This window comes from Carlito syrichta, unplaced genomic scaffold (assembly GCF_000164805.1).
Source record: "Carlito syrichta isolate Samal-C Ts95f unplaced genomic scaffold, Tarsius_syrichta-2.0.1 Scaffold309314, whole genome shotgun sequence".
NCBI lineage: Eukaryota > Metazoa > Chordata > Mammalia > Primates > Tarsiidae > Carlito > Carlito syrichta.
Window position 1 is genome coordinate 202074 of NW_007253410.1, and position 10626 is coordinate 212699.

Genomic DNA, 10626 nt, shown 5'->3' on the forward strand with positions numbered 1-10626 from the left:
GCCACTGCACTCCAGTCTGGGCGACAGAGTGAGACTCCAACTCAAAAAAAAAAAAAAAAAAAATCAGGTCAGGCTGGGCACAATGGCCACACTTACATTTAATTCTTACTTACACTTACATTTAATTCTCAACTCATACATTTAATTCTTCAAATAAGGAAATGAGGGCAAAGTTTATCCCCACAAGCAAAATAAACCGCAATCTGGGTTGGGGCAGAGAGTTCAGGAGAGCAAAGCAGCAAAACCATCTTACCTACAGGATGATTCAGCCCACAAAGAGTAACTTTGATCATGAAAGTCCGTGGTACTCCACATTTACGATTATGTGAACCCAGGCACTGCCTCTTTTGTGCATAGAGTAGGCACAAAGGAGATAAGCAATTGCCACGGAAAGAACTCACCAATGTGACTCATCTCTCTCTCTCCACACACATGCATTTGATTTTATATATCAGCTAAATTATTCTAGAACCTTTTTATAACAAAACTCTTCGGAAGCCAGGCTCAGTGGCTCAGTCTGTAATCCTGAGCCTTTGGGAGGCTGAGGTGAGTGGATTGCCTGAGCCCGCGGGTTCGAGACCCGCCTGGGCAACTTGGCGAGACCTCATCTCTACAATAAATCAAAAATGAGCCGGGTGTCGTAGCGCGCGCCTGTAGTTCCAGCTACTCGGAAGGCTGAGGTGAAAGGATTGCCGGAGCCCAGCAGGTCGAGGCTGCGGTGGCCAGGAGCAGCCACTGCACTCCAGTCTGGGTGACAGAGTGAGACTCCAACTCAAAAAAAAAAAAAAAACAAAAAACTCTCTGGAGAACTATACAATCCTAGACAATTTTTAAATCCCTTTTATTTGCCTCCAGAATGAAAGAACTAAACAGATTTAACTACCCATCAATGCAGGACTTCAAAGGAATTCTCTTTCCCTAGTATTCAAGAAGTATAGCTGGGCTGGAAATCACCTCCTCAAAGAAAGTCCTTAGGACAAAGGAGGGTCCTAAACCAAAAACAGTTCCCCGGGCCCGCAGATCATCCCAGGGGACTCTGGGCTGAAGGAGAGAATGGCTGCCCAGGGCCCGTGTGTCTGGCCAGGCCATGGGTTCTGCTGGATGCAAGGCAGCTGTGAGAAGAGCTGATGGGCCTCTCCCCATGTGGCCTCCATCCCGAAGGAAGGCAGGGCCTGCAGAGTAGCAAGAAACTGTCCACAAGAAACTCAATTTCTTCCTAAACCAGTCCTCTGATCTTGGGGCTTGCATCACTATGAAGAAGTCAGAGAACTGTCACCAGGATACTTTCTGCTACTCAGAACTTATTCTTGAGCCAGACTCAGAGGGGGTAAAGCCACTTCCCCACTAGCAGGAATTAACTTCAGGGCCCAGATATCCATAGGCAGCTCTTCTGGCCTTGCTTCTCTATATCGAGAATAATTCCCTGCTCTATGACATCTCGTCCTATCCACAGAGAGTGAATGGGAGGTTTCCAAGTTCTGTAAACCACACAGCTGAAACACCTGCACCTGATGCCAACCTACTCATGAATGGGACTTCTAACAGCTGGATGGATTTCATCAAGAAGGTGCTCGCTGGACTTAGGCAGCTGTCCTGCAGGGCAGTATGATTCTCCTGCCTTCTAGCCCGGTATTATAGCAGTCTAGGAAACGCTCTCAAAAGTTCAAGCTAAACATTAGTTTGACTAGTTAATTGCACATTAAGAAATGTTTAGGCTGGGCTCGGAGGCTCAGCCTGTAATCCCAGCACTTTGGGAGGCCAAGGCGAGTGGATTGCCTGAGCCCGCAGGTTTGAGACCCACACGGGCAATTTGGCGAGACCTTGTCTCTACAATAAATCAAAAATTAGCCAGGCGTGGTAGCGCGCACCTGTAGTTCTGGCTACTTGGAAGGCTTAGGTGGAAGGATCGCCGGAGCCCAGCAGGTCGAGGCAACTACAAAAAAAAAAAGAAATGTTTAAAAGAAGCTACTTGTCTTCCATAAATCAGCCTTTAAGCTATCTGAAAGCAGCCTTCACTGCTTCCCTTAAGCCACCTGCAGTTGTGCTTTAGCTTCCCCACCTCAATACACCTGAGGGCACAAAAACCTGGGCCCTGCTGTGATGACTTTCCCAGGAATCTTTCATAATCAACATTCTACTCTCACATTAGATAAAGCCAGTCACCAGATGCTACTAGTTCTTCTTCTAACATGTTCCTAAACCCATTCTTCCTGTCCAGTGCCACTGCCATAAATCCAATCTGGATCCTCATGGCTGCTCACTAGCTCCCTGTATAAGCAGCAAAGGCATTTTCCAACCTGTGTACCTAGCATAGAGTGGGCCCTGTAGCCCAAGGTGACATCGCCTGAAAGAACACAGTGGGATGATGGTACTGAGAAAGCAGAGACATTTAAGTCTGAGAAATGCAAGCCCTTTGAATTATCAAGCCCAGAGGCACTGAAATGTGACAACAGTCACATCATATACCCCCCACTCACCCACAGAGCTCAGTAATCCACCTACAAGAGGTACTCTAGACTTGAGTGTTACCACCAACAGCCATACATTAACCTAACAATGCCACTCGCTGGACACCATAACTCAGACCCTATAGTTCAACAATGTATAGCCAGTTACCAGTCAATGTTATTTCCATAAACCAGTGAGAATTCCTGACAAGCAACTTTTGTAATCATTCCCTCTCCTCATTTGTCGTCCTTTTTTCTCTAAAAACTCGAGCCTCCCCTTTGTTCTCCAGAGAGCTTTCAGTATTTCCAGGCTGTAGTCAGCCCAGATACTCTTTATATTAATTTTGCCTCAGTTTCTTTCTTTAGGTTGACAATATTAGCAGCAAGAATTCTCAGAATTACAGATTGGAATGAGCAGGGCCAATGACAGCTTCACCCACCCTATATGGCAACAAATCAAACTACGCCGGGCTCAGTGACTCAGCCTGTAATCCCGCACTTTGGGAGGCTGAGGTGAGTGAATTGCCCGAGTCCACGGGTTCGAGACCTGCTTGGGCAACTTGGCAAGACCTCATCTCTACAATAAATCAAAAAAATTTAGCCGGGCGTGGTAGCATGCGCCTGTAGTTCCAGCTACTTGGAAGGCTGAGGCAGAAGGATCTCCGGAAGCAGCCACTGCACTCCAGTCTGGGCGACAGAGTGAGACTCCAACTAAAAAAAAAAAAAACAAATCAAACTAGTGCATTTGCTAAATCACCCAGAGAGCAAGACTGGTTCACACCTATCTTTAGGATTGAGACATAATTGACCATTTGCTGTGCTAATTTTTTAAATAAACTTATCCCATAAACTAGAATTTTTAAAGTATCAGATTACTTAGGACCAAATGTTTAAATGTGGCCTGTTCAGGCTCTTGGCTGTTCTTCATTCTCATTATTACCTGACTGTGTAACTGATGGCTCCCTGGCAGTAAAGTGCTGGGAAGAAAATATAAACAAAATCAGCAAGGATTACCAACTTCCACCACTGAACTCAATAGATTCCCTCCATGCACCATAAATGTTAAAGCACTGGTAATAAAATGTTAATCTGCTCATCCCATCCCTGGCTGGTGATCATGGACATTGCCTGTAGCCTTCTGTCTAAGAATGACTGTGGTGAGCACCTGTGTTCCAGTGTCTACGTCCGTGTATATGGGAATCCTATCTGTAGGCTGCTATGTGGAAGCATGCAGATGCCTGGGATTCTGATAGCAGCAAATCTATTTGTAGACGTTAGCTGATCTCAAACCGGTTCCTTTCTAGATTTGGCTGACAGATTAGAAGTGTAGAGAGGAGGATCTGAAGATAAACCAAGCAGACACTAAAGAATGGTGAAACATGCTGACGGGAGGAGAAACAGCTGAACTCCATTTCTGTTTGCACAGAGGTGACTGGGTGTCCCAAGGGGAGAACTGGGGGGAGCTCACATGAAAAATTACAAAGGGCTGTTGGTGTAAATGAGATTAGGCTAGCTGTGTCTGCTAGCTGATAATGACAGTAGTTAGGACTATCTGTTCCCACAGGGACAGAGGTCCTATCCTTCCGAATATACTGCAAAGATACCTCTGAGTTATAGGAGATATAGAAGACATCACAAAGGAGCAGAGAAGGACTCATTTTAAGCCCTTTAAAACTCTCTAAGATGATGGGGGGGAGAGGACACAACATCAATAAGGGTAACTGATCTCAAACCAGGCAAAGTGGGGACCAAAGGGAGGCCCAAACTTTACCTGTACAATGTTCACTTGTATACCTAATCCTGAATTGTACCCCACATCTTTACAATAAAAAATTTTTTTAAAACTCTCTAAGAAAGTCAGGGAACTATCCTCAGGTATTGATTAGGACAAAGAGTAAATTATTTTGACAGCCCTGAGCTTTTCCAAACAAGAACTCAAAGTGGGGCTGGATCGTTCCAGAGACGTGGCCTTAGGCTGCAAGAAGCCATGTTAAAGTTTGGTCAAGACTCTTAGTGCAGGGGTTAGAATAGAGTGCTCATGCTGAAAGTTTCTGCAGTTCTCAGGAAGAACCCCACACACGTATTAGCAAGGACCAACCTCAGAGAGCCCACTGTTTACTCTAAATTATTTAGCCTTTCTTTTCTTTTTTTTTTTTTTTTTTTGGAGTAGGAGTCTCACTCTGTCACCCAGGCTGGAGGGCGGTGGCACACTCCACTCCCGACCAACACAGTCTCAACCTGCTGGCTCAGGCAATCCTTTCCGCCTCAGCCTTCCAAGTAGCTGGAACTACAGGCACCCGCCACCACGCCTGGCTAAACATTTAGCCTTTCTAAAAGCAGAATGAAATAGCATTGCACCATACTTAAACAGCTAACACCACTAGTTCATATTCCTTTTTTTTTTTGAGTTGGAGTCTCACTCTGTCACCCAGACTGGAGTGCAGTGGCCGCTCCCCGGCCACTGCAGCCTCGACCTACTGGGCTCCGGCGATCCTTCCGCCTCAGCCTTCCAGTAGCTGGACTACGGGCGTGCACTACCATGCCCGGCTAATTTTTTGATTTCTTATAGAGATGAGGTCTCGCCAAGTTGCCCAGACGGGTCTCGAACCCGCGGGCTCAGGCAATCCACTCACCTCAGCCTCCCAGAGAAAGAAAATCTTACAAAGATATCTCATCAGCCAAACACACCGGTAGTTAGAAGACAAAAGTATAATGCCTTCAAAGTTCTGGGAAAGTAGTTTTGATCCTACATTCCATGCTGAGCCAAATTCTTAAAGAGCATATCAGTAAATATAATAAAGATATTCTCAGAGCATAAAGTTTTCTTACTACATATACTCTTGTTGGAAAAAGTTCCTAAGAATATGCTTCATGGGGAAAAGGGAGAATTTCAAGAAAGAGGAAGAATCTAGAAATAGTAGCTTAATTCAGAAGTACAAGGAGAAGGATGAGCGCTCTGAGAAGATCTAGAAAAAATCCCAGTGAGAACAGCAAGTCAGTGAGCTCTGGGAAGAATTTTTTTGTTTTCTTTTTAGAAAGCAGGATTTATTAAGAGGATAGAAAAGCTCCCACAGTGGAAGGGGACCCGAGGGGATTGCCCAGAAGAATTTTTTTTAACTGGATTTCATTAAACAGAAAACCGATTAAATTTAAAAACAGCGGATGTTCTTTGCCAAACAAAAAGGCAAATAGGAACTAATGGAAAATCAAAGGGCCATTTAAGAAAGACATGGTCCAAATATAACATAAACTACATTGTGGTACATAATTTGGATGTAAGAAAAGATGACCTATTTGACCCTGATACCAAGAACATGGCTCTTTGAGGAGAATGAGTTTAGGGATACAGGGCTGCATTTTCTCTACTGGTCCAATCACACTATTTGGTTCTGCTGTGCATACTACCTATATTATCATGATGCTATAGTGTATATTGGCTTTCAATTTAAAAAAACCAACCTATAAACAAATCATAGAAAATGTAGGTTACAGAATAACTTATGGAAATGTAAGGGGAATGGTATGGAAGATGACAGATGTCAGGAAATTCGTGGGTTTAAGGAGAAACGGAGGGCAGGGTAGGGTTTCCTAATCTTAACTAGGAAGATGCTATCTAAGGTGGAGATAACAAAATATACATTCAAGAATATTATTTAACATTGATAGAAAAAACAAAAATAATAGAGGAGGGACAGTAAGAGGAAATGTACGCAAACTAAATAGACAACAAGAACCACACAGCAACACCTAGCACGGATTGAGTGTTAACGGACACAGGCATTGCTCTAAGCTCGCTTATACATAATACCTCATTTAATCATCACAGACACCCTACAATGTTGCTCTTAGTCGTATACCCACTGTACAGACTAGGAAAGAAGACACATTAAGTCATATAGCTAGAAACAAAAGCAACCAGACTGCAATCTCAGCCTCTTGACACGTAACATCTACATCTAAATTCGCTGGTCAACCTTAAAGCTTGGCTCCTCAGTCACGCTAGCCACATTTCCAGATCGCAACAGCAACAACCAGCCAGTGGCGGCCGCGGCAGGTGCAGGCCGACGCCTCCAGCTGCAGAACACACTGCAGCAGGGCTGCTCCCTCCCTACGTGCTCTCCAGGACACGCTGTCTACACTGGAAGCGAAAAGTCAGGGCACAGCATCCCACGTAGGTGACAACAACGACCAGAGGAACTAAAAAAAGCCGCCACAAGTCGTCGATCTCCTGCAGCGTAAACGGGGGCGTTAACATTTTGTACCATTCAATATCGTTCGGAGTTTCCTTTTTAAGAGACAGGGCCTCGCTTGCCACCCAGGCTGTCGTGCGGTGGTGCCACCCCTGCAGCCTCGAATTCCCGGGCGATCCTCCCGCCTCAACCTCCCGAAGAGCTGGGACGACAGGCGCGCGCCGCCACTCCCGGCTGTTCGGATTTCTAAAACTCTCTACAAAGACGAGCTTCTCCCCACGGCGGGAGCGGGAAAGCCCAGCCCTGGGGTCGTTTACGGGCCGGAGCCCCCAATTTCCGGGCCTAGCCGAGCGGGGAACGGCGGCTCAGAGGGAGGGAGGGGCGCGGCTCACGGCCCCGGAAGGAGTCGGAGCAGCTCGGCTACCCAGCGCCCAGCGCGGGCGGGCAGGGGTCCCGAGGTGAGGGCCCGCGCCGCCCCCGCCTCGCCTCGCCCGGACCTCGCGTCGCACCCACCTTCCCAGGCTCCATCGCTCCTCGCAGGCCCGGGTGGCGGCGGGATGCTCAGCCCGGGAACTCTGCGGTCGGCGCGTCCCCGGCTCCTAGCAACAAGCCGCAGCCGCCGAAGGCCCAACGGTCGCAGCCCGGCATACCCCGCGGCCTCTGCCAGCGCGCCTGCGCGTCCCCGGCTACTCGCAGACAGCAGGCAGGAGCAGCAGACCACCGAACGTTCGCTGCCCGGCCTGCCCCGACCGGGGCGTGGGCACGTCTGCGTGTCCTAGCAGCCGGCAGACCGGAGGAGCAGAGGCCCAGCGGTCGCCGGTCTCCGCGGGGCACGGGCCCTTTCTCTGACTCGGGGCGCAGGTGTCTCCCGCCTCGCCCCCAGCCCGCCCCCTGACCGCCGCGGCCTGTTGCGACTGGCGGAAGAGAAGGCCATGAAAAGAGCTCTAAGCCGGCTCGGTGCCTCAGCCTGTAATCCCGCGCTTTGGGAGGCTGAGGTGAGTGGATTGCCCGAGCCTGCGGGGTCCAGACCCGCCTGGGCAACTTGGCGAGACCGCATCTCTACAATAAATAAAATTTTTAAAAAATTAGCCGGGCATGGTAGTGCGCCCCTGTCGTTCCAGCTACGCAGAAGGCTGAGGCGGGAGGATCGCCGGAGCCCAGCAGGTCGAGGCTGCGGTGGCCGGGAGCGGCCACTGCACTCCATTCTGGGCGACAGAGTGAGACTCCAACCCAAAAATAAAAATAAAAAAAGAAAGAAAAGAGCTTTACCCTTGAATAAAGCTTTGCTTTGTCATTCCCATATATTGTCTTTTGATTAAAAACTAGTCTTAGCCGGGCTCGGTGGCTCAGCCTGTAATCCCGCGTTTTGGGAGGCTGAGGTGAGTGGATTGCCTGAGCCTGCGGGTTCAAGAACTGCCTGGGCAGGCGAGACCTCATCTCTACAATAAAATCAAAAAATTAGCTGGGCGTGGTAGCGTGCGCCTGTAATTCCGGCTACTCGGAAGGCTGAGGCGGAAGGATCGCCGGAGCCCAGCAGGTCGAGGCTGCGGTGGCCGGGAGCGGCCACTGCACTCCAGTCTGGGCGACAGAGCGAGACTCCAACTCAAAAAAAAAAAAAAAAAAAAGATGTAAATGTCATGTCACTACCGGCTTTTACAGCACTCTCATCACCAAAAAGAATAACACTACGTCCAGAGTTTTACTAATGCTATTTTCTTTCCCACTATTCCCCATCATGTTTGCTGGATATATGGACTTATGGCTACAGAGGAACCTAAAACAATTATTTTCCTGGCTTTGGCCCCCTCCCCCTCCTTGGGGAGGTGAATCTCCTCTTTCTCTCTCTCTCTGCCTTTCTAATTAAGCTAAATAAAGTATATTTTCTAATCTAAAAAAAGAGAAAAGGAAGGCAGAAAGGTAATTTCTGTAACAGCTATGGTTTTTTTAGTGACTGCTCCAAGCAAGTCACCAGCTAAGTGCCAGCCATTTGGTAATTCACTTAATTCTCACGGCATGTGTGTGAGGAGACGGCAGGTCAGAAAGGTTAATTAGCTTGGTCACCCAGAGAGGCAGGTGGATCTGCTAACATAACAGCCCTTTCCCTTAACCACTATAACACATTATGTCAGCTGAGGAAAAGCTGAGAAAGCTTCATATTCCTTGTTGAATGTGAGAATAAATGTGAGGAATAAAACTGTCACCCGCTATATTTTTGAAAGTCACACACTACATGAATGTCCCAGACATAGTTCCTATGCCCCTTCCTTGCCACCCACCTACAATCACAAACTTTTGTCAGACTGCTTCTAAATTTTATCTTAAATCTGTCCATTTTTCCTCACTCCAGCAGACAACCACCTAAGATGTAAATGTCATGTCACTACCTGCTTGTACAGCACAAAAAGAATAACATCATGTCCAGAGCTTTGCGGATGCCACTTCCCTTCTCACTATGCTTCACCATGTTTGCTGACTATATGGATTTATGGTTGCAGAGGAACCTAAAACACTTATTTTCCAAATAGCTCATTTGCTAATAAGTTATAATTTATCTTATAATATTTCTTCCATCATTTTTATTTATTTACTAAATGACTTACTGAGTTCATTTGATGACCTGGGAATTGATAGAATGCTAAAGATAGAAAGCTAAATAAAACACTATCTGGATCTGGACCTCTAATGGCTCATAATTGTTATAAGAAATATGCAAACAACTATTAAATAATGTGAAAGTGTAGGAACTACTCCTAAAAATGTAGTAGATGAGAAAGTGACAAACGTCTCCCTGGGAGAAAAGCATGAGGTTAGAAAAGGCTTCATTTCCGTTGAACCTTGAAGCCTGAATAATTTACCAGACTGAGAGGCTGGGAAAGAACATCCTGAGGGTAAAAACAAATATGGGTGCAAGGACACACAGGGGAAAGAGTCTGAAGTGTTCTGCAATAATTTACTGTATCTATAACAGCACTGCCCAGTGAAATAGAATGAGGGCGACTTGTTAGTATTCATTTTCCAGTAGCCACGTTTTATTATTTTTCTTTTTCTTTTTCTTTTTTTTTTGAGTTGGAGTCTCACTCTGTCACCTAGACTGGAGTGCAGTGGCCGCTCCTGGCCACCGCAGCCTCGCCTGCTGGGCTCCGGCGATCCTTCCGCCTCAGCTTTCCGAGTAGCCAGAATTACAGGCGCGCGCTACCACGCCCGGCTGATTTTTTTATGTACTGTAGAGATGAGGTCTCGCCAAGTTGCCCAGGCGGGTCTCAAACCCGCGGGCTCAGACAATCCACTCACCTCAGCCTCCAAAGGCGCGGGATTACAGGCCGAGCCACCGAGCCCGGTAGCCACGTTTTAAAACACAAAAAAGGTGAGATTAGATTTAATATATATGAAACCAAATGTATACAAAATGTTACCATTTTAACAGATAGTATATATTTAAAATATTGTTATTTTATATTCTTTTTTATACTGACATCAAAATCCCACGTGTACTTTACACTGACAGGACATCTTAGTTCAAACTAGCCACATTTCAAGTGCTCAAAGCTACAAAGGCTAGTGACTTCCATATTGGACAGCACAGGTCTGTGGCACAGAGTGTCTTGTGACTGGGGATTGTAGGGCAGCTGGAGATGAGGCCGAAAAGAAGGCAAGATCTCATTTGTAAAGAGCCTTGATGTCCTGATACAAAGATACACAGTGTGAGCCTGGGCAATGCTAAGTCACTGAAAAAAGCAAGCTGCCGTTGCACTTTGTGGGATGGACTGGTAGAGAAGGAGAGGAAGCCAGAGATAGCCGGGAGGCTTGTGGCCTCTGTGGACACTGCTCTCTCTTCTCCAGCTTGTGGGCTGGCCATGGCTCCCAGAAGCACTGCACTCTTTCCAGCCACAGAGGCATCTTGCAAACTCTTGCCTGCCTGGAGCAAGCGTCCTTCCAGTCCATGACATGGCTGACCCCATCTTTCCTGGAGTGCTGGCCCAGTGCCATCT

The 10626-nt window shown here is 47.1% G+C and overlaps 1 protein-coding gene across 1 annotated transcript in view; it reads right to left on the reverse strand.

Annotated features, from left to right (window-relative positions):
- WDR60 (WD repeat domain 60) overlaps positions 1 to 7167 on the reverse strand; it is a 119712-nt gene extending 112545 nt beyond the window's left edge. The window contains exon 1 of the mRNA XM_008067147.2: positions 7151 to 7167. Within this exon, the coding sequence (XP_008065338.1) occupies positions 7151 to 7165 (15 nt within the window). The 5' untranslated portion in view covers positions 7166 to 7167. The remainder of the gene's footprint in view (positions 1 to 7150) is intronic.
- Positions 7168 to 10626: the final 3459 nt, after the last annotated feature.